Source organism: Mesocricetus auratus, unplaced genomic scaffold (assembly GCF_017639785.1).
Source record: "Mesocricetus auratus isolate SY011 unplaced genomic scaffold, BCM_Maur_2.0 Super-Scaffold_100019, whole genome shotgun sequence".
In the NCBI taxonomy this organism is placed as follows: Eukaryota; Metazoa; Chordata; class Mammalia; order Rodentia; family Cricetidae; genus Mesocricetus; species Mesocricetus auratus.
Genome location: NW_024429200.1, coordinates 17,568,117 through 17,593,439, shown reverse-complemented (window position 1 = coordinate 17,593,439; position 25,323 = coordinate 17,568,117). Strand labels below are relative to the sequence as shown.

The window sequence follows — 25,323 nt, the reverse complement described above, 5'->3', positions numbered from 1 at the left end:
ATAAAGATTAATTACAGTATTAACTACATAAATTAATAAGAATGAAAATCAAAGTCAAAATTTCCACAATGAAGATACTGTGAAAATAGACAAACTTAAAAAACTAAACCAAACTTAAAAAAACTAAATTTAAAAAGAAGAAAATCGTACAAGATAAAAGTTAATTTATATTTCTAAAATTATATATTAAAAAAGTTTAATTGGAGTTATCCTACATGGGAGGTGAGAGAGGGTAGTAGGGATAATGATTTCCCTAGACAGCAGGACATCAAACATAAAGCCTAATACCAGTCTTAGGATACCAGCCTTACAGTTGTGGGTCAAAGTGGTCCCAGAGACTTCCACAACAATACATGAAAGCATCATTTTTCTTGGTTTTCCTCTAGAACATTAAGATCCTATTGCTAAAGATACCAAATATTGGGGCCACAGGGCACAGAACAGCAGTTCTTGACCTGTAGGTCACAACTCCTTTGCGGGTCACATACCAGATATCCTGCACATCAGATATTAACATTACAATTCAAAACAGTAACAAACTTACATTTATGAAGTAGAAACGAAAACTAAATCTATGGTTGGAGGTCACCACAACACAAGGAACTGTATTAAAGGGTTGCAGCATTAGGAAGGTGGAGAACCACTGACATAGAGCAATGAGGTTGATACCTGGACACTTCATTATGCCAGGGGGTGCTATGTATGTTGCTGTGAGATAAGAGTCATCACCTAGTTGTGAACTCTGAATGCTACAATAATGACCAGACTGATAATGTGTACCCATAGGTATAATAGTGGCATAAATTTTACCAACCACTTTCTGTAGGTTGCCCATACTCCAGCAGTGGCTGGCTCAATAACTAACAAGCAGTAATAATTAGTTGGAAAGCAAAAAAAAAAAAAAAAGAACATGAGTTGGGAAGAGAACATGACCTAGGATGGAGGGAATGAAAGGCTGGACAGTGGCAGGCTAAAGATTAAAGGGTGAGGAGTCTGTAAAGGTTGCTTCTGTACACCACGCTACTCTGTTTTCAATCTCTGATCATAACACTTAATCCTCTGGATCTCTCGCCAAAGTAACTGCTTCAAAGCAAAATGATTCTTGTTCATTTCATCTTTAGTGCCTAACCACTGCTGGCCAGGATCTCAGGAGAAGTTTCCTGAATGATCAAGGCGTTCATTGACATCAGGCAAGAAAGAAAACAGGTATGTTCTAAAAACAGGGTTAAAATGAACATCAGCCTCCTTCAGGCCAGAGAGGCAATATTTTTGATGGTACTCTTTCTTTTCTTTTTTTAAATTACTTTACTTATTTTACATTCTGACTGGAGTTTCCCTTCCCTCATCCTCCTCCATTTGTCCCCCCATTCCATCTCTGTTTCTGTTCAGAAAAGGGCGGGCCTCCTAAGGGTATCAACAAAGCATTGAGTATCAAGTTGCAGTAAGACTAAGCACCTCCCCTTGTATTAATACTGGGCAAGACAATCCAGTATGAGGATCAATGTCCCAAGAGCCAGATAAAGCAGTAGGGTCAGCACTTTGGAATCCTACAAATAGACCAAGCAACATGTAGAGGGCTTAGGTCGTTCCCATGCAGGCTCCCTGGTTGTTGGTTCAGACTCTGAGTTCCTACAAGCCAGGTTAGTTGTTTCTGTGAGTTTTCTTGAGATGTCCTTCCTTGACCCTGCTGGTTCCTACAATTGTTCCTCTTTCTCTTCAGCAGGATTCCCAGAACTTGGCTGTGAGTTTCTGCATGTGCTTCCTTCAGTTGCTGGATTAAGGCTCTCTGATAACAATTGGGGATGCTATCAATCTGATCATAGGGGATGGCCAGTTTAGGCTATATATCCACTGTTGATAGGAGTCTTAGCTGGGGGGGTCATCGTTGTAGATTTGTGGGAGTACTTTCCCTCTCCACCCACCCCAACCTGATTCCATCCCCACTGGCCCCCAGTCCACTCAGGAGATCTCCTCTATTTCCCCCTCCCAGGGATATCTATGTACCCCTACTTGTTACCTAGTCCAGAGAGCCAGTTTCTACCACAGATAGTGAAGCTTCCCAAAGCTAAATCAGTAAAGACAATATCTTCTAGGCTTCATGAAAGTCATTTTCAAAGTTTGAAACACAGTAAGTCAATAAATGATAGTTTTATCATTTCTGATTTTAATTTTAAAATGTTCTTTTGCTTTTCAAGACAGGGTTTCTCTGTATGGTTTTGGAGGCTGTCCTGGAACTCACGCTGTAGACCATGCTGGCCTCAAACTCACAGAGATCCGCCTGCCTCTGCCTCCCAAGTGCTGGGATTAAAGGCGTGCACCACTGACGCCGGCCTTCATTTCTGATTTTTATATGGTATTATTATTTAACTGCTTACTCATTGAATCACTCCAAGCTTCGGTGGAGAATCTTTTCTCCATTTGTATACTACAGAACCCACAGGAAAGGGGAAGCTACCACAGCACAGTCTCAGTCATCTACACAGGTTCCCAAGCAACACTGGTACCAACTCAGCAGTCCTTACACACAATTTAGAAGCAAATGTGTTGCTGCATGGTGATCAGCTTCACATCTGTATCAATTTGAGAGGCAGTGGTGGTGGGGACGTGGGAAAAAGTAGAAGAGAAAAGACACGGGAGGGGCCTGAGGGGGAAAGGGAAGGGAGAATGACGTAACTATATTTCAATTAAAAATAACATAAAAAGAGAAATGTGCACGGTGATCCCAACGCAGTTGAGACAAAGCTAGCCACACGGTTCCAGTTCCTGGGTATGCAACTGTATAGGATACATTTTTTTGGTTGAAATAAAGTGTCTTCCTTTATTTCAGTGAGCTTACTGTGGCCTTGAAGCTTCAGCCTGGTCCGTCTGCAGCTTCTCTCCCCCCTCCACCTCCATTGTACAGTAGACGATCCGGTTAGGAGCCACCGACTTCAAACCTTGCACTTCCATTATGACGATCTAGAGGTAAAACGACTTGGAATTAATGTGTAAAACTGATGCTGGTCAAGAACGGAGGAGCAACTGCATGACTGTTTGGTAAGGATCTCCTAGCTGAGGATCTAATGGCAGTCGGTGGCTTCTGGGAAAGGGAAAGGCAGTTTTCTTCTGAGGTTTGACTCCTGGAATGTTGACTGAGCTCCAGAGGATGGCTTCAAGCCGTGTCCATTTGGGTCACGCTAATTCTGGACTTTGTGGAAAACACACACACACACACACACACACACACACACACACACACACACGAGAGGAGATGGAGTTGAGTTGGAAGTGGGAGTTGGAATGAAAGGGGATCTTGAAGGAGTTGGAGGAGGGGAATTAGGGTGCTGATATGATCAAAATAGTTTATATACAAACATGAATAAATAATAAAATTTAAAGGAATAGTAGCGTGAACATTCAGGAGTTCGAAGAGCAACTGATGAATTTATCTAGTGCCATCTATAGTATGTCTTGTACATATAAATTTCCAAGGAGGTGTACAAACCAGCCCAAACATTAGTGAGAAAGAGCCAGTATTCACAGACCATCGGCCAATTGAACTGTAGCTATTTCAGTTGATTCTCAACAAAACCTGATCATGACACCACAGACAATACAACTGAGCTGGGCTGTATGTCGCGCCATGTCTCCTCGGTCTTTGTGTGGCTAATGCAATGAGAAGAAAATAGACAAGGCTGTCCTACAAGAAAAAGGGAAGGGAGGCACCACACAGTATGCACAGAGCAACAGGTAACCACAAGAGTACATGATGCTTAAACAGGCAGCTAAGCAGTATGGGGGAGCATGACCATGTATCAGCAGACCCACTGGCTGGCACAAGGTCTGCTAGCCTAACGTGAATGTAAAATTTCAATGTGAAATTAACCAGATTCAAGCCACAGATCCCCCATGCAGCTAACAGGCTCCTAAGTTGACAACCATTTGCTTTTCTTGTTTTGCTTGATGTTCATGCCCTTTGACATGGCTTGTTCTGTGTGTTAGCTTGTGTTCTGCTCCATCATTCCTTCTAAAGGCTTTGTGGATGGAGACTATGCAAATGTAATTCCATATGCCTAACTGCTTTTGATGCCATAAACTCCCTTTACGCGTTCAATATACACTGCTTGAACTAAGTGCAGGCACTGGCGAGGTGTTTTCTGCACACCAGTAAACAGAAAATTGGGGGTGGGTTGTCTTTTCTGCAGCTGACATGTCAGTAGCAGAAGTCAGGTTCTAATGGATATAATAAGTCACTGAGCCACAGCTTGGCAGTAGGGCTGTGCTGAAAGGGAGCTTGGTAAGCAAGAGGAACAGTTAGGAAAAGGGAGCAAGAGCCATTCCTCAAGAGAAGGGTGACATGAGAAAAGCTTTTCCAGTCTGTGCTTTACTTCTTGAATCCTAGATTCACTTCTTGGGTAAGATACCTACTACAGTTCTAAGCCCCCAAGCTGAAATGTGAGAGCTAGGCATCTACTGCTGACTTTTAAGAGCTTTCGCTGTTGACATCAGGATCCAAGGAACCAGCTTTGCTTCATGGGCCTGGCTGGTGCAACAGCCTGTGGTAGGAAGGTTAGCCACGCATCCCTCAGGTGTTCTGGACCATCCTTGCTTAGCGTGATTTCATTGTGATGCTGAGCACATAACTCATTCATGCAGCACCGTGGGCACAGAAAGCAGATTTGTATTCATCTATGGACGCAAAATACCTGCCTTAGACAGATGCGGCAATAAAGGCTGCCAAAACAGTTTTATAAATATGCAGCTTCTCAGACCACACAAAAGGAAGTTTCAACCTGCATTTTCTTCTTTAGAGATTGCATTGCCAAGCCAGTAGCTCAATCTAACATATTGGTAATAAAGCACAGAATAACAATTCAGTCACTTGGCATTACCATACAAGCCCAGTTTTGACTTTGACAGGGAAAAAGAACTCGCAAGTTACTCATGAGTTACTAATACATTTGAAGACTTTTAAACAATAAAAAGGGAAATGGAAATGTGAGAACTGTATTTTCACTTCTGGATATTCATTTAAGATGTGAAATTATATATCATTAAAATTATTTTCTCTATATTTTCTTCCCATAAACTTAAAATGCAAAGGTCTTGTGAGAATGAAGTTGCATTGCAATTAAATAATTTAGGAGAATATTTTTTAAAGTGTTAGCATCTTTTTCTTTTCTGTCAGCCAATTATTTAAGGCAGGAAATGATGAGAAAATTCAAAGTATAATCCACTATGTAGTTCCAAATCAAACACTCATGTTCTGAAGCTGGAGAGACTGAAAAAAAAAACCCAGAGGCAAAGCAATTTGGCAAAGCCATTAGGTAAACCCAGGATGGATTGAGTTATAAGACAGCCACATATTTTTACTCTGACACCAGGTTTAATACATTTATCTACAAAGCAATCCTGGAAGTGAAGAAAGGGAGGCAGTTGTCACATCCTCGAGTCCATTAAATGGAGGAAAAAGAACCAAAGTAGATACTTGCTTTTTCTGCTATCACTTAACAAGTTGAACATTATCAAAGAATGTAAAATCTACCTCCCATGGCCAGTTAGCAAATACAAACAGTCTAATTGGGAATTGCACCAAGTGAGAAGCACAGTCTAAGGAAAAGCTTTGGGAGAAGGGCTGGGGCGATGGCTCAGGGAGTAAAGACTTTGCTCTGAAATCATGAGGACCCAAGTTCAGATCTCAGAACACATATGTGGCAGCAGTGCCTGTAACCCTAGCATTGTGTGTTAGGGTAGTGGTGGGGTAGAAACAGGCAGATCCTGAGGGCTCATTGGCTAGCCAATCTGGCTAAAATGGGGAACTCCAGGTTTCCAGTGAGAGACCCAATCCCAAAAAGTAAGCCGGTAAATGGTTGAGGAAGACGCCCTGATGTTAAATTAACTTCTGGCTTTTACATGTGCCCACAAATGCGCACACACACACACACACACACACACACACACACACACACACACACACTTCAGAAGCTATAAACTTATGCTTGACACTGCTGACATTGGCACTCAGAACAATATCGTGAGATGAAAAGGCTAGAATGTAAGCTAAATGATGACCTTACTCTGTATAACAATACAGTCTTTTATCATCACTTACTTTATATAAGGTCTTTTTCCAAGAACTTTTGTGGGAATGGGTGTATAAAATCACAGACACAGTCAATATGTCCAGATTAGACACTAACACATATTAACACACTCTCCTGGGAGACAGGAATGAGCAGCCTGGGTATGGCTGGTTCTCTGGATTTGTATAAAATGGACACAACTCTGAGGTTTTGCAGACACACTTCTAAACCTGTGGTTTTGTTCCTGTTCAGGTCATGTCTCCTATCTCTGTAATAAAAGCAGAACTCCTGAAAAAGAATGTTTTCATCATCATAGCACCCAACGCCATGCTTTATTTACAATGGTGTGCTTGAATAAGTTCGAGAATGCTAACCCATAGGTGAAGTAAACTAAAACCCAAGTTAATCAAAAGCCAGATCTGTCTAATCTTCTGTCTAAAGCCATTTATATGTTTAAACCCTGTTTCCACCTCCTTGTATTTGATGCTTATTTTTTCAATGTACTTATACTAGTTTAAAAGGTACATACCCATGCCTTATAGCTGTTTCATTCATTCTAATATGGGTGCTACATTTAAAACTTGTATTCATCTGCATATAGAGCCTATTTGTTCAGACAATGAACACTGCTTTAACATTTTCATTACCCTGCTTTAAATTCTAAACCTTATCTCAAAGGTCAATGGCAAATCTAGGCAGCCTCATGTCTGTAGTGAGGGGAAGGGAACGCTGCTTACCTCCAAGGTGAATGACAGCACCACATCAGACTTGGACAGCTGGATCTCATTCTCATCTCCTAGGTCCAAAAATGCTGAATTCTGGGAGCGCTTTAATTTTTGTAATTTAAATTCTGGACCACCTTTTGAAACGGGAAGACTTTCTAGATTGGCCATTAGCAAATTCACGGAGGCCCGCAACTCTTCTATGTACATAGTCTCCATTTCTTTCGAGATAAATCGGGGAAATCTTCTTTCCTTAAAAACAATGAAATGTTATGTCATTCCCATTACAGGTATGGCAGAAAAGACTACATGATGCAACGACTCACCTGGTTCTATGATTCCTTCCATATTCAGTCTGGGGGCTTAAAAGCCCCAAGTTTTCACTATATCTAAGGGTACCTTATGTGGTCTATGTAGAACCACTGTGGTATGGGACAAATAACATTACACATATTCTTTCATACTGATCATTCTTACAAGATGCACATAAGTGAAAACAGCTGTGGTGAAATGGCTTAGTGTATACATAAATCTTAATTAGCCACCATCTTTGAAGGGTTTAGAGTAAGTGGTCTGCAAGAAAATATACAGGATACACTGTTCTGCTAACCAGAAGAAAACCATTTTCCTCGATCCATTCTTTCCGTACTTGTATACTATTTGGACGTTGCACTCTTTGTACATAAGCGCTTACACTAAAACCCCCTTTACTGCAAGTAATACGGATCTGTTTCTAGAACTGGATAATTCTCACTTTGCACAAACATGCAAGGATGCCCTGTGACCATAATTCAGTCTTTCACTAAAGGCTTAGAAAAAACACTGACTTTAAAGCCAAAGGCCAGTTTGTGACAGGAATCTGATATGTGAAAAGGAGGTAACAGTATTAATCTGGACGATTCCATTCTATTTCAGGAGTGCACTGACAGCTTATTTTCTATTTCTGCAGTCAGCTTCTCATTTCTCACAGTCCATTAAAGACAACAGCCCGGAGGCTGAAGAGATGGCACAACAGTAAAGAGGACCTCGGTTGGCTTCCCAGTGCCCACATGGTGCCTTGCAACCATCTGTAACTTCAGTTCTAGGGGACCCAACTGCCCTCTCTCTCCTGACCTCCAGAGACATGCATACGATACACAGATATACCTGCAGGCAAAGCACTCCCACTCATGAAAGAAAATAGATAAAATGAAAAGTGTAGAGCACAACATTCAGACATTGGTATTTATAGCCAAATTGTCCTGAGATTACGCTAATTTATATTCCATAAAACAGCAAAAAAGAACCATTTTTTCCCTCTCTATTCTTTGCTAACTTGACATTTGGCTCCTTCCTTCACTGCAGAGATGTACTTATTATTACATGAGGGGGAACGTTCTGTCACTCCCAATGTAAGCTAAGGATGGAGGCCTATTTCAAATGATGGTCAATTTCAAATGATTTTTGAATGTTCCAGAAAATCTCAGGCTTCACTGTTGCTTTCATTGGTATCACTGAAAACCACGCCTTCAGTAACAGCATCCCTTACAACAGCAGTGGGAGGCATCCAGATGTTCCTAACGAATGCAGCTGGCCTCTGACTCGCCTGCACCAGGTCCTTCTCTGCACAGACTGGGACATCTGAAATCACATCAGGGATCAGCCTAGCCGTCCCAGGCTGCCTGCTTCTCTCCTCCAATTTAACCTTCAGATACTCTTCTGCAAATCATTTACATACAATCGATATTAAATTACAAATTTTCACAAACATTAGACTTCTGCATTAATAATTAATTTTCCTCAAGACCTTAAGTCAGAAGCCTCGTCACTAAATCGAAATTTTGCATATCCAGCAGGACAATTTCTTAGTTTCCTTATGAAAAAAATCAAGGTGAGTCAATGTTCTTTTCCATAAAGGCAAAAAGGAAAAGGAATTCATTAAACCACAGCTTTGCAATTTTTATGACCTAATTAATTTTATGTATATGAGTCTGTCTGATACTTGCAGATGCCAACAGAGGGTTCTGGGCTCCCCTAGAACTAGAGTTAGACATGGTTTTGTAAGGGGTCTTAGGTGGGTGGCAGAAACCATGTCTTTTCTCAAGAAGATGCTCTCAAACTTGCATCTCTCCAGCCCCAGTTTTATGTTTTGGATAAGCTTTAAAGATTTCTGTGGGGCAGGGCCTAGGCCCTCCCCTAATTGTGTTTGCTGTAACAAATATACCCTGGGCTTCTCATATAAAATTCCAATTCTGTTTTGTCATTTGGGGTGACAGAATGACGACGACTTGGGTGGCATGGATTCATGTTTTTTTTTTTTTAAACAATCTTTTTTCATTTTACATACAAATCCACCCTCCCCTCCTTTGGATTCCATCACCTTTCCCCCAACCCACCCCTATCTGCTCCTTAGAGAGGATGAGGCCTCCCATGGGGAGTCAATCAAGTCTGTCACATCACATTGAAGTAGGACCAAGGCCCTCCCCACTGTATCTAGGCTGCACAAGGTATTCCTCCATAGGGAGGAAATGGGCTTCAAAAAGACAATTCATGCACCAGGGATAAATCTTGGTCCCACTGCCAGTGGCCCCAAAAACTGCCCCAGCCACACAACTGTCACCCACATTCAAGGGTCTAGTTTGGTCCTGTGCAGGTCCCCCAGCTGTCAGTCTAGAGTTTGTGAGCTTCCACTAGCTCAGGTCAACTATTCCTATGGGTTCCTCATCACTAGCTCAGGTCAACTATTTCTATGGGTTCCCATCACTAGTTTAGGTCAACTATTTTTTTTATTTTTTTTATTTTTAACATTTTTTAAATTTTTAAAATAGCTTGTTTTACATGTCAATCCCAATTCCCTCTCCCTCCCCTCCTCCCGCAAACCCCCCCCCGCCATTCCCCCCATCCTCCCACCCTATTGCCAATTCCTTCCACATAGGGGATATCTAGAGTCTGTCATTTCACTCAGGGCAGGGTCCAGGCACTTCCCTAAGAGTCCAGGCAGAGAGAGCAACCCTCTTTGTGTTATGGACACATGATGTCTGTTAGTATTCAAGGGATAAACACTGATCCACTGCTCAGGACCCCATAGGTAGCCCAGGCCTCCTCATTGACTCTCACATTCAGGGGGTCTGGATCAGTCCCATGCTGGCCTCCCAGCTGTCGGTCTAGGGTCCAAGAGTTCTCCCCTGTTCGGATCAGCTGTCTCTGCTGGTTTTGCCAGCCCATTCTTTGCCAATTTGCTCTTCGCTCCTCTCTCTCTGTCACTGGGTTCCTTTGGTTCTGTTCAGTATTTAACTGTGGGTGTTTGCCTCTGCTTCCATCAGTCACTGGATGAAGGCTCCAGGATGGTTATAGACATCAAGTGCACTATCAGGAATAGGCATTCGAGGTGGTCTCTACACTATTGCTTAGCTTGCCAATTGGTGTCATCCATTTAGATCACTAGAGGTCACAATGTCTTGACAGACTTTGATGATCCCTCATGGAAGGCCTCACCCTCCCTGGGGAGTGGGTGGGGGATGGAATGGGGCCATGGGAGGATGGGAGGGAGAGGGAACTTCCATTGTTATGTAAAATAAGATTGTTTCTAATTTAAGTAAACTTTGTATTAAAAAAAAAGAAAGTTAAAAAGAAATCCACAAGTAAAAAAAAAAGCTTTCTGTGAAGAAAAAAACAAAAAAGCTTTGGGGTTGGGGGGGCGGGGAGAAGGACAGATTTGTTCAGAGACAGACAAGATAATGCTCATCTTTGACCACCAGGGGGCCAGGTACAGAGTTACACTTCCTGTTTACTAGAGATTAAACATTACAGAGAGAGAAATTGCAAGTTAGCTTCTGCGAGTTTGTCTGGAAAAGATGCAAATATTTGTCTTCTATTTAAAACAGCTCAATGGTTACAATATAAGTGTGCATTCTAAATTAACCACTTTTTGTAACTAAATCCAAGAAAGTTAAAGAATGCCCAAACACTTTGTTTCTCAGATTCTCTTTGGAATATTCTCACTAACTAGCTTGCCCACTGATGATAATACATTGAATAAAATACTGCATTTTAATTTTGTATTTGTATGGAATTTATAATTGCCTTTTAAAATTCTATCTTCACAGAGGAGTGAAAAAAGAAAACTTGTGACATATTTGAAAGCTCAGATGCACCATTTTTTTTCAAAATTCCAAGGTGTTGCTTTATGAAAACAAGCATTAGCACATGAAAGAAAACCTATTTGTATTTAGGTGTTGCTAAACACACTTCATCATTATCTCTCAAAGAAGAAACCGATCGGCATCATGAAAATCGATTTATTATTTCAGTTTAGTGGGGAGCTGATTACATTGTATCCTTAATTTATTTTATGAAAAAAGTCCTCATAAGCCTTCTTTTAAAGATTTCACACTCATGGGAAATATTTCATCAACTTCATTTAACCCTGCTTCTGTTGACTCTTGTAAACCAAAGAGTCGATCATATATCCGATCAGCACATATGTTAAATCTGATCATTTATGTGAATGGGATTAGACAAGAAGGTACTTTCAAGTTGTTAAACTGTGAGTTTTCTCCAAAAGTGAATCTAATCTGGCCCCGTGGGCACCAAGGCACACTAGTGCCTCTAATATGATGATAAATGTTAGAACACGAATGCTTGCCTTCTGCTAAGGTCTCAGTTGTTGGAACTCACTGTTTCACATGCTCTCGACTTTCCTCTTTACTTTCTAGCCAGGCCCACACTGCTCGTGAGTCTCCCCAAGCTAAAAAATCTCTGCCTTGTCTATCATGACTGACCAGGTTCCTTTAACACCAACGTATGCAATGCTCCAAAATACAAAGCTTTTTGAGCACTCTGATGCCATATATCTGATACATGACATATACAGTCAAAACTTAGGCGTACCATGTAAATACCTCACAAAGACACCTTCAGCCTATTCAATGAAGGCATAAAGTATCAATGTAATAGACTCTGTGTTTAGACAAAGGTCCTACTGATGAGACTTCCTATGTACACACAAACACACTAAAACCTGAAAAATTCCAAATCCGGAATACTTCTGGCCCCAATCACTTTGGACAAGGGATAATCAATCTGTATTAATTTTAGGGTTATAGTATCATTTGAACTACTGGATGTAGACGTAGTCCCAAAGGCAATGAAAGTATTTGCAAATTTGAGCAAATTCAGTTATCTCTATCTCACTGATAGTCTCTCTCCCTTTCTATTTAAACACACTCTGCATGGGTGAAGGCAAGTCTCACAATTATGCCATAAATTCAGTCCTGCCCTGGCTTTCTGATGATAATGTGTAGTTGGCAAAGATTCTGCCATTCAAAAGACATCCATGTGGGCTACAGAGATGACTGAGAGAGTAACAGCACTTTCTGCTCTTGCAGAGGACAGATGCTCGATTCCCAGCATCCATGTAACTGTCTTTAACTCTAGTTCTAGGGATCCAATGACCTGTTGGGCTACATGTGCCAGTATTCATACATATATGTAGGCAATATCGTAAGTAACCTTTTGCCCATGCTCCTATGAGGAAAAAAAGATAACACTCACTGGTTCACTAAGCTGGACTTGAGCGGAGTATTTCCTTTAGTGTGTCACCAAGTCCCCTAGTGGGGTGACTAAATGTTTGCTCCCAACTTCACAGTAAAAGGTATACAATGACTATATGGGTGGGCCCCATTCAGAAAGCTTTTAAAGACCTTAAGAAGAGAAGTTAATTTGTCCTGGAGACCAGCAATTCTGCTTCAAGACCGCAAACCTAGAAGACCTGCGTGAATCTCCCTTCTACAGGCCTGCTCTGCAGGTGCAGGCTTAAGGCTACACTGCCTCTTAACTGAGTTTCCAAGCTGCTATATACACAGGTAGAAAATAATAGCTTTTCTTCCTCCCCATCTATCTGGCTTCCTGTGCATTCTGTCTATGTGAACAGACCAAATAATACATGCAAGAGGGCATGAGTGTCCACAGGCAGCTGTAAGGAGGACACTGGGTCTGGGCAAAGACCTTGGGGCAAGAAAAGCCAGGGGTCATGATAGATAAAATGAACTGAGCAAGCACCAGAACTCAGTGGTACTTAAGATCAGTTGGGCAGTAAACCAATCACAGCACACTGTACAGACCTTTAACAACATTTGACACTCATGGACACAGCACTTTCTTAAGGCTTTTGCAGAGAATCGCTTGCTGTTCTCTTGCCGGTTAGGGGTAGACGGTAATACACTAACTAAAACGATAGAACAATTTCCCTGATGAAAAGCAGTGATGACTGAACCCAAATAGAAGAGGAAAAATGGCAACAACTGCCACACAGTAGAGCTATTTCAAAAGTAGGAGCAAGCAGAGAGTGTGGTGGTGACTCATGTCCGTAATCCCAGCACTCAGGAAGCTGAGGCAGAAGGGTCAGGTTTCTCTCTGAGGTTACCCTTGGCTGAAGTGAGATCCTGTCTGAAAAAATAAGTAGAGGCAAAAGGATTTCCTAACAAGTTTTGCATGAAGCATGAGAAAAAGAAAGAAGTCAAATGCGACGCCAAGTTTTTGTGGCTTGAGTAACAGGAAAAGTGGTGCTCTCAGAGCTGGTCTAGCCTAGTCACCTGACCATTCACCCCCTTCTTCCTGTACAGCCAACCCCATGGATCTGTTTTCTTGGTAGTAACAATTATCTTTCATAATTTAGCAACACAACATTTTATCACATATTATGGGCCTTCCCGAATAAAATATAAGCTGTATTTGGGATGTACGAATATTTCTGTCTTGTTTTAGTCCAAGGAAATTATACTTTGTCTGGCTTTATCCTAAGCACCAAGGATAGTTCTTGCTTATACTAGTGTATGTCCAGTAAGTATATTGTGCAATAAATATGAAGATCAAAAACTAAATAATTTGTATACTACTGCACATCTAAAAAGGAAACATGGACTTATCTATAGGTTTTCTCAGCCTTGTTAACATTTCCTAACTTCCTCCTTGGCTAAAATAATAAAAATCGACATCCCAATTGCTTGACACAAATTTCTGTTCTGTGATTTTGCTGTTACTATATTGTTTATACTCCTTTATGAAGTATGGAAGGGGGTGTTCTTGATTGCAAACTGGTAACGAATCAATAGACTGCACTTATCAGACTAAGATAAGTGCAAAAGGTAGGGAGCAGCTAGCTTCTAGAGCCCAGGGCAGGGCCTTTGACTTATTCCACTGTGATGGGGATGAAATGAGTAATTTTCCAAAGCCTCAGCTCTGTCTATAGAACCCTTGCTATTGCCAGCCCTTGTGGTTCACAGGGTAATGAAAAAAGCATCAATCAACAAGGTCAGCGTGTTGAGGAATTAGTCTTTTTTTGTTTTTTTATTATTTATTTGTAAATTTAAATTTAAATTAGAAACAAGGTGCTTCACATGTCAATTCCAGGTCCCTCTCCATTTATGAATTAGTCTTTTAAGTCTTAGTCTCAGACTAAGTGGAGAACAGTGAAACCTGTTCTATATGCTATAGACATATTTCTGCTAATATGCTTTGTACTTTCGAAGCATTTCACACTTCCAATCCCACGTTTCACTTCCTTCCCAGTACTTTCCCCAATTAGTCACATCTCTACTGAGACCAATGGGCTCTCTCAAAGGGAAGCCTTCTTGGTCATTGTTGATCAGGAAAGGACTTGTAAAAATACATTCTCTGTAGACATGAACTTGAGAACACACCTGAGACTTTCCTTTGTAACCATCCAGAACATCATGCAAACTGAACAGGATAACAATCATATACATCTAGGCCTCTGGAGTAACAGGTCCAATTTATAATTAGGCAGCAGTAAAGGTTCATCTAGACTTGTCCCTGGATTCTTTCCTGGCCTTTGGCCTATAAAAAGGCAACCAGCCTTCTAGCCAGGTTCAAAACAGGCTAGCATTTTTGATAAGACTGTTCTATCTCTAAATTTGCCGGTAGCTTGCAATTTCTGGATTTCTGTGTTGTGAATTACACAATGCACCCTCTGGAATGGTTCAGTGCCTCTGTCAGTGTCTAGAGGAGAGCAGAAAGACGTCCTTTCAACCCTGCTCTATGTATGAACATCACTCTCCAGCCTCTCATTCACAGCATCCCATATGGTCCGGTCATCTGGATATTCTCCCTTTAAAATCTGCCTTGCTTCACACAACCTACTACCAACCCTATTACCCAATCTCTGCTTGTCTTTCTCTTTTTCTGTCCAATATCTCAATCTGTTCTCTAGCCTTAAATTTAGACAGAGTATTAGCACTCTGAAAATATCATATAATCACAAATATATTGTTTTTCTTGGCAGAAGTACACAATGTAGCTTTGGAGTCAGCATATGAAACATATTCTCAGTGCTGGGGAAATTCACTGTCTTGGCTTAAGTGGACAGACATATACTCATTCTGTAGTAAATGATCATGAATGTTGATATACATGTCAGATAAGAGAGAGGAGGGAGAAAAGAGAGAGGACAAAGAGGGAGAGAGAGAGAGGAGAAAGATACAGAAAGGAAAAGAGAGAGGGAGGCAGGAAGGATCACACAGGGGAGAGGGAGGGAGAGAGGGAGGGAGGGAGGGAAGGAGGGAGGGAGAGAGGGAGGGAGGGAGAGAGGGAGTGAGGGAGGGCAGGACACTCTAACTACCATCTACTCAGTTTTGTTCAGCAGAAGGGGAAGGAAGGAAGTCTTATGTGCTGAGCAATGCACAGCTGTGTCATCAAAATTCTATTGTGAAGGATTACATATTTTATATCATTGAAGTAAATCAATCTGTCAATTCACACCAAAGAACAGTTTTGATGGTTAAGATGTATCGCTCTAAATACCCAAATTATTAAAGACAAACCCAGCTTTTGTTTTAAATATATTTCAGTTTTCAAAAATAGCGATTATGAAAGCAAAAATCACAAGGAATATTATAGAAAACATACTTCCTCCATCTTAGACATTTCAAATTATATTTTGGACTGCCAATCATTCCATAAAATATTAGTTGGCACCACTGTTTGCCAGCCAGCGTCCTGGGAATTTTGGAATTCATATGATCTTATAAGGAAACTTTTCTCCCTGGTTTTATTTTTCCTGATGTAACATTAAAACACTTGCAGATCTAGTTAGCAGTTAGAAAAAAATCAGATACTTTTAAACTATTACAAAAGTTATCACATAGTAAGCATGAAAACTCTAGGTAGGATAGTGTACTCCATTTAGGAAATGTGAATTCAAATACTTGGGATTAAGAGGTTATTAATATGGAAGAGCAAGTCATAGTTCATGATGGGTATGTCTGTCTGTGTCAAGCATGCTTTTGGAGGACAGACATCCAGACAAGGAAACATATTAGCCTGCATAACATACCTTTGCCATTTTCTCTGCCAACTGCAGGCGGCCATCAAGCTCTCTTCTGATCTGGGCTGCTTGCTCATCGGCATTATCCAGCTTAAAATGAAAAGAAATGCACGTGTGTGTAAAATGGCAACTCAGTGGCATAAAAACAAGATTGAGTGACTAACAAAGCTTCAGTAAATTCCCTTACCTGCCTATCTGCCTAGTTCTACTGTGGCCCAATTATATTACATTTCAGTGGGTTTTAATCACAAAATGTTAAATTTGTGAGATTCACTAGTTGCATTTATTAAGAAATCTAATTACTATAATAACCCTGTGCCTAATGTGTTAGCAACAAACCTAAAACAAGAAGTCCTTGTTTCCTTGAGGTTGACACAACTTATCATCAAATTTGTTTATCCCATTTTCTCTTCAAGAAGGTCAGTCCTGAACACTGCAGCATTAATGAATTTCTTATTTTGTTTTCTTTTGGATGACAAGATGTTGATTAACATTTCACTTCTTATTTCCCATGTTTAAAGTATCTCTTCATTTTTTTGGTGTGTATTAATGCTAAACAGTAAAAGTACTAGCTACTTGACTGACAACTTTCTGCCATTTAAGTCTACCTGCATTGCCCTTTCTAGTGACGACACTCACGCAGCCGAGAAATGCTTGCACATTTCTACAGACACACATTACATTAGAGTTCCATGCAGTGTTTTAAATTTGATAAAAGATAAATAAAAAGGCAATCATCTTTCAGCAATCCCCAACATATATGGAAAATTATTTTCATTTATTAATTGAAATCATTCTTAACTTTCACTACAATGTCTCCATGCTACTCCCCCTTCCCAATTACTCAATCTTCTTTTATCAGTTCGTCCTAAGATGTTAAATATGTGATATTAAATGGTAAATTCCTAAAATCAAAAACACCAATGACAATTTATGCTGGAGAGGATGTGGTGAAAGGGGGACACTCCTCCATTGCTGGTGGGAGTGCCAACTGGTTCAGCCACTTTGGAAATCAGTATGGAGATTCCTCAGAAAAATGGGAATAAACCTACCACAAGACCCAGCAACTCCACTCTTAGGCATATATCCAAAAGATGCCCATTCATACAACAAAGAAGTCTGTTCCACTATGTTCATAGCAGCGTTATTTGTAATAGCCAGAACTTGGAAGCAACCTAGATGTCCCTCACCCGAAGAGTGGATAGTGAAAATGTGGTATATTTACACAATGGAGTACTATTCAGCAGAAAAAAATAATGGAATCATGAGATTCGCAGGCAAATGGATGACACTAGAAGAAACCATCCTGAGGGAGGTAACCCAGTAACAAAAAGAGAAACATGGCATGTACTCTCTCATATATGGATTTTAGACATAGATCTGGGGAGTGCCAGCCTACAACCCTATGGCCAGAGAGTCTGGGAAACAGAAACTTCATTTAGTGGCTGATCGAAGAAGAGGCAGACTCCCTTGGTTAAGTACTGAGCTGAACTCAAGAAAGCCAGTAACAGAGAGGGAGGACTGATGATCAAAGGGATTAAGACTGGGCTGGTTTAACCCCCAGAAACAGCTGACCTGACAAAGGTTAACTCTTGAATCCCAGGCATCAGCCTGGGAATCCAGCATGGGAATGATCAAGACCCCCTGAATCTGGGTGTCAGTGAGGAGGCCTAGGGAATCTATTGAGCCTTGGGCAGCAGATCAGTACCCATCCCAAGTATACACACAGACTTTGGACTCCCATAGAACAACGTGAGGTGCACTCTCACCCTGAACTCTTGGGGAAGGGTCTAGGCCCTGCCCTATATGAAATGACAGACTATGGACACCCCCATGGAGGGCCTCACCCTCCCTGGGGGAATGAGGGGATAAGGGGGGGATGGGGGGAGGGCACGGGAGGAGGGGAGGGAATGGGAGAGGGACCTGGAACTGACTTGTGAAGCAATCTCGTTTCTTATCTAAATTTAAACTGGAAAATAAAAAAAAATAAAAAAAATTAAAAAATGGTAAATTCCTTCTCACTTCAATCTATTCTCCTTTCCTGTCCTCATTATCAAGAAGCTAGACCAAAGGATATAACCATATTTTATTGAAGATAATTTAAATATTTATGTGTATGTGTGTGCCTGTGTGAAAGCTTGATAAATGTGTACAGGTGTTCCTGGAGGCCAAAAGAGAGTATTGGATCCCATAGATTTTGAGTGTGAGTGCTGTTTGTTTCTTCCATAGGAGAAAAAAATACAATAAAAAGGCAATTTGCATCTAAAGGAGTCATAGATTTTCCCCTCAAAACATTAGCATTTGAAGAAGCCACAAAATCCTTCAAATTTCACCAGGATGGTTTTTACCTCATCAAAGGCATACATCTTTAGACTAATAGTTTTACTTATTTTTCTTTTTCCTGGACAGGGTTTCTCTGTTAGCCTGAGCTGTTTGTTCTTTAGACCAGGCTGGCCTCAAACTCAGATGTTTCTGCCTCTGTCTTAGGAGTGCTGGGATTAAAGGCATGTGCCACCACCATCTAGCTGTTTTACTTAATTTTTAAGGAATGTTGTTCCACTCATTTCTGCAATTTAGTGTGGTTATTCTGCAAGAGACACCAATACCTTAATCGCATTTGTCTAAGGAGGGAGGCAAAGGCAAGAACGTCTGCCCTGCATCTCTTCTTTGCAAAATGAACACTTTAGAACTCAGGATTCCTAACTTAGTGAGTTGAGACACTGAGCATTTCTGACCCCTCATGGTATCCTATTATAAACACACCTCTCCCCTTCTACCCAACCCCCAGATGGTAAGTTTTAATACTGATGAACTTCATCTTACACAATGTTTAAAAATATATTCTGTTAAGGCAAAGAGGATTTTATTTTAATTTACATAACAAAATAGGAGATGCTCCCCAGAGAGGGTAACACTGATACACAAGCTTTGAGTTTGAAGCCTTTGACCTTTTTCCAACCAGAAAGGGCCTGAGTGGCCTCATCATGTTCAAAACTAGCACCACGTACTAAAAACTCTGATGTACGTATCTCTGGTACAGCATCCCATGGGACATCCAGACTTACCGTTAACTGTCTTCTTAAAAATTCAACTTGTAGGAGAAACTGCGGTCAGTCTAGCAGTCACCCTGTCCCCAATGTCCAGGCCGGCTGGCATGGGCACGCACAGCAGGCCCTGCCTCCCTGAGCCAAGCCCGAAGCCTGCCTCAAAGCCCAGAGACACTGAGGGAGAGACACTTGACCCAGAGACAGACACCAATGACAGAAAAGGACATTAAGCAGAGTCAGCTGCCTAAGCCAATAGGACCTTGGGAGGGGTGTAAAGTCAGGCTTAATTTCTTTCTTTTCTTTTTCTTTCTCGAGACAGAGTTTCCCTATGGCTTTGGAGGCTGTCCTGGAACTCTCTCTGTAGATCACACTGGCCTCGAACTTACAGAGATCCACCTGCCTCTGCCTCCCGAGTGCTGGGACTAAAGGTGTGTGCCACCAATGCCCAGCCAGGCTTCATTTCTTTAACAAACGAGTCTGCACCCTGCTCTTTTACCCACCGACTCTTGGTGTCTGGGTCTTTGGTGCTGTATCTTCTCACCTCCTGCCCCAAGGGTTGTTCGGGTAGGGTAATCGGCAACATAAACTTACATAAAGAAACGGCACATTGAATTTAATGATCCCAGAAGAGATGAATCATCTACCTTGACTCCTTTTGCTGAGCACAAAATGCCATGTTGTAAGAGGTGTCCCATCTACCCAATTCCTCAAGCTCCAAATAAAGGGATCGTCTTTGCCCTCTCTTTCCTAAACAGCTCAAGCCCGGTCTACCCACAGTCATGCAGAGCAAGATCTAGTTGAAGCCTAGGCAGCCTACGTGTACTTGGCATACTTCACGAGATCTCCTTTTGTGCACGAATAGTGTGTATATTTATGCATGTGTGTGTGTACACATATGACCTACATTAAATGTATCCCATTTTGCAAATCCAGCTACAAATACTTAAAATAAGAAATAATTAAGAGATAACCCAGCGAGTAAAGTGCTGTGTGAAGACCCCAGTCCCGACCTCCAGCACATACACGGAAGGCCAGGTGTGGGATGTAGTGATACACATCTGTCATCTCAGAACAGGGCAGGCAGAGACAAGAGAAGTCCGCACCTTGGCTGGAGAGTTACTTTAGCCAAGTAGCGAGCACCAGGTTCAGTAAGAGACCACATCTCAAAAACTAGGCAGAGATTGGCAGGAGAACTGAGAACTGACACGCAGCCTCTGTACACACATACACACACACACACACACACACACACACACACACACACACACACACAAGTGCACACACAGAGTGAAAGGGTTAATAACTTCTTTGTCCTTTGGATCCTCAGCACAACTTAAATAAATGATTTGGCACCCACACAAGGGAGTATGGTATTCAGGAGAAAGAAAAGCCTGAAGAGATGAACCACAGAAGTGGGCATTTTAAGATACTGTTGTCATAGCATATAGAGATACGGACTCAAAGGCTTACAGCAGAGGATCACAGGCAAGTCTCCATTTTAGCAGTGCACCCTCTGTTGCAATTTCATCTCCTCCAAATTCTTGATTTCAATATTTTATGTGACAAAAGATCACTTACTGCACAGATGTCTTCGGCGGCACTGGGGATAGGGCTTTTAAAAACTGTCACTCAACCCTGACCATGACAGATGCACAAAATCCCCTCTCATCTCAGTGATGTCTCTTGTTTATATCACACAGACATTTTGACTTCAAGTTTCAAAGTTTGTCACTAGCTCGACACATGCTGTCAAGAAGTGTACTTTGATTTTACGCACCTTCATTGCTATGGGAATACTATTTCCCCATTCAGAATTTTCTGGCTGAGAACTCTTACCTTGACCCTTTAGGAATCATTACCCTATTTAAAGTTGTGAGCAAGGATTTTGTAGAGAAATTATATTTTCCTTCACAGAACTGCTTGGGTTCGATAGCTTACCTACAATACAACTACTGCAAGAAAGATGACAAGTGTTGGAGAAATTCTGCAATGAAAAAGTTGTTTTGTTACCGGGATCAGAAAGAATTTATGAAAGTGGAAATACTAAAAATGGAGAAGTCTGGCATGCTGATCTCAAACCCTAAATTGTCATTGCTCAAACTTTCTCTTGTTCTGCGGAGAAAAGCCCCAGAGAACAAAAATACTTCTGAGAAGTGCTGGGTAGGCTTGTATATATAGAACATTACTTTAAAGAAAAAATTAAAAAAAATATTTTTTAAAAATCTGATCTCGCTCTTCTTCTCCCAGTCCTTTCCCTACCTCCCCCTGCATTCCATTCACTCCTCCATTTCTATTCAGAAAGGGGCAGGCTTCCCATGGATATTATAAAAAAGGCCATGGCACATCAAGTTGCAGTAAGACCTAGCACCTCCTCTTGTATTAAGGCAGGACAACTCAGTATGAGGAATACTGGTCCCCAAAGCCAACAAGTGTCAGAGACAGCCCTTGCTCCCATTGTTAGGAGTCCCACGAGGCCAGGCTACACAGATGTCACATATATGAAGAGGGACAAGGTTGGTTTCATGTAGGCTCGTTGATTGTTGGTTCAGTCTCTCTGTGTGCTCCTATGAATACAGGTTAGTCGATTCTGTGGGTTTTCTTGTGATGTCCTTTCCCCCTTCTGGCTCATGCAATCCTTCCTCCCTCTCTTCAGCAGGATTCCCCAAGCTCAGCCTGATGTTTGGCTGCGAGTCTCTGTATCTGTTCCCACCAGTTGCTGGGTGAAGGCTCTGACAACAATTGGCTAAGGCAGCAGTCTATGAGTATAGCATCAGTACACTGACATTTTTTTCTTCAATTGTGTTTGTTTCTATCCTGGCTTTCTGGGCCATCCAGCTTCTGGGTCCTGGTACTCTAGGCAGTGTCGGGGAGGGGCGGGCTGGGCTCACTCTTGCGGCATGGGCTTCAGGCTGGATCAATCCCACAATCTGTGCCACCCTTACCCCAACACATGCCATGGGCAGGACAGACTGGAGGTTGAAGGTTCCTCCACTGGAATTCTTGCCTCATCACAGGAGATGTCCATTTAAGACTACATATGTCCATTGCTAGGAGTCTTAGCTGGGGTCATCCTTGTAGACTCCTTGGACTTTCCCTTGCATCAGGTTTCTTCTTTGCCCTATCAGTACTCTTCCCCACCTGACCCCTAATGTTCCCATCCTCACCCAACCCCAGTCCACCCACAAAATCTATTTCCCCTTCCCAGGGAGAGTTTAGAAGAAACTATCTTTTTGATATATTGTTAATTATGTGCACATGTGTTTTTGTATGGCTATGTGCATATGTGAACGCTTGTGCACACAGAGGACACTGGATCCTCTGGAGCTGGAGGTACAGGCAGCTGAGAGCCACTCAATATGAGTGGGCGCTGAGAACTGAACTCAGGTCCTCTGCAAGAGTGGCAAACATGCTTAAACAGAAAGCCATCTCTTCAGCCTAAGAAAACCACTGCATTCAGTATGAAGATAATGTTACCAAGCTTCACTCAACAGATTCTTTACATAGCCCCTGATATTGTCCTTCTAATGCTCTAAAATGTCCCTCATGGCATTGTTCATAATGGAAGTCTTCTGTGATTAAACTGCTATTGCCAACCAGCCTGATTGTCCTTATATTAATCTTGTTGACCACCAAGGAAAGATTAATAGTTCTGCTGCTCTATAGTGACATCTTTGTATATGCTAAGCCTGTCACAGTGTGTTCCTCTTCCCCCACTGGAAAAAATGACATATTTCTCTGAATTTCCACTCCAATTATGGCATGTCTTTGCAATTAACTGTATCTTGTTAATTTTCTTACCAGTATGAAAAATACAAATTAACAATGATTTATACTGTATAGTGATGGGGAAGTCCTGTGTATATGTCAATAAAGCACTGTTGGCCAATAGGGAAACAAGATAGGTGGGACTAGGAGTCAAGGAGGACTCTGGGAAGGAGAAACACGGGGAGTCACCATGTAGCTGCCATAGGGGTAAGAAGTCCTGACCCTATTCTCCGGTAAGAGAAATACTTACATTAACAATTATGGAGTAAATACTTAAGTCAGAGCTAGCCAGTAAGAAACAAGCAAGGCCAACAGCTTCAGAATTAATACAGCGTCTTGTGTGTTATTTGGGGACTACAACGTGGCAGAGCCCAGGCGACTGGTGGAGAAAAACCAAAGCAGCTGGCAAGGAAAAGGTTTCTCTCTACAGTATAGAGCCTGATATCTCCCTTGAGGTTAAATCATAATGGTGCACTGCATACATTTTATCTACAAATCAGTTAACACATATTCATAAGAAATAACTGATGCAAACAAAATGCTCCTCTAAAATCAGTTTACCCAGTGTTTTGTGCTTTACCATACTGTTTTATAACACTTATTGCTTACTTGATGACGTCCACTATACAAATGAATTCTCTAACATGACCTCAAAATAGTGATCAAAAGATTTATTATTGTCAAATTATTTTACCTCATCTATTCATTCTCTGCCATTACTCAAATCACAAATTATGGAAATAGAACATGTCTCTACTCAGATGACTTTAGCTAATCACTTTGCTATGTGTCCCAGTGCCCCATTGTCTCAGCCTGTGTATTTGTGTCTTGGTTGTTGGCTGCTGTGAATAGTTCAGTCTGTTGCAGTCATTTCTTATTGAGGCACAGAGCTTCTCCATCTCTTGAGTTCCAGCTCTAGTAATCCATATGAAGAAAAGTTGTTTCCTTATCGGCACCTTAGCATGAATTCAAATTAATGATCTTTAGCACCAACTCCTTAATGGCTATCCATAGTTGAATATGAGTCTTACTAATGCTAATCATACTGTAATCTCAGTGGAAGGGAAAGCCATGGGAGAGAAAGCATATGGATGGAAATAAAAACTACATAAGTGAGAAATATGGAATGATGCCCTAACACATCAGTCTAGTATTTAGACCCTTGAATGATTTGTACCAACTACTATTACCATCCTAACCTATTGTACAATTGCATTAGCTACAACAATTGTTCCGTATTTTAAATCAATCATGCACATTCACAATACTCCAAACTATGTGTGCTGTGCTCACTTCTCCTGGAGGGACTGCTCTTCTCCTCAACTTCACTTTTGTTTTCCAGATCAATCCCCAAATATCTGAGAAAAGTTTCTAAACCATTATTTAGCAGTGCAAACACACTATCCAAAGATCTACTTTTCACAACTGTCTTAAGCTTTTCAGGTACTTATGGTCTCTTCCTCCAAATGTAGAGCATTTGCTTTCTTCCACTTTACCTCAGCCTACTGACAGGAATGAAACACATCCATCTCTAATGGTGGGATTCAAACAACTCAATTTTAATGCAAATACAAAGAATAATTCCACTCCTATTTGGAAGTTTCTTGAATCCTAATTTCTTCTTCACATTGATTTATTTCCTGTGAAGCAATCCCATGGGAACAAAACTAAAAATCTGCTCCTTGTCTTTTGATCATTAAAAATTAGCTAACAACTATAAAATAACTATTTTGCAATTTCACACAACAAAAGAACATAAGGAAATGAAGTTATTCCCTGACTCTTGAGAGCAATGTGTTCCCTGTATGATGTTATCTATGAAAGAGTTGGATAACATTCCGTCTGTTAGATACAAACCTTTAAAAGAACTCCCTTATATCTACCTCTTAAATTATGCATAAAAATCTGACTCAGAAATAGAAGTTCTGCCACAGATTCCTGTAGAACAGTTCTAAGAGTCTTAAGAATTCATTTCCCAAATCACACTTTCCTTTGAATACGTAAAACAGGGAAAAGATGAATGAGTTAATTAGATATAAAATTACCCTATGTGAACTGAATTAAACTATATTAAATAATGGATCAAAATGTTCAAAGGCAAGAACATAAGAAGTTTAACCTCAAACATTAAAGCCATGAGATTTCTGTAGCCTGGAGGATATACACACCATTCTATAGGTATATATGAATTGATGTATATATAGTCATGTACACAAACCCTTAAAATGTCAGATACAACTTTGTAAATTTTTATACATTGCAAAATTTTTCTTTAAGATCTGTATTAATATTTCATCTTCTCAGTGGTTAAATGTACTTGCTGGTCTTCATGAGAATCTGAGTTCTGTTTCCAGTACCCACATCAAGATGCTCACAATTGCCTATAACTCCAGTTCCAGGAGATC

General features: G+C 41.0%; 1 protein-coding gene across 18 annotated transcripts in view; it reads right to left on the bottom strand.

Moving 5' to 3' along the window:
* Positions 1-25,323, bottom strand: part of Cadps2 (calcium dependent secretion activator 2) — a 519,904-nt gene that overhangs the window by 282,032 nt on the left and 212,549 nt on the right. For all 18 annotated transcript variants that reach the window (XM_040728765.1, XM_040728767.1, XM_040728757.1 and 15 more), the window contains exons 4-6: positions 16,116-16,196; positions 6,800-7,036; positions 2,837-2,958 (exon numbers count right to left, since the gene is read on the bottom strand). In XM_040728765.1, coding sequence (XP_040584699.1) covers positions 2,837-2,958; positions 6,800-7,036; positions 16,116-16,196 — 440 coding nt within the window. The remainder of the gene's footprint in view (positions 1-2,836; positions 2,959-6,799; positions 7,037-16,115; positions 16,197-25,323) is intronic.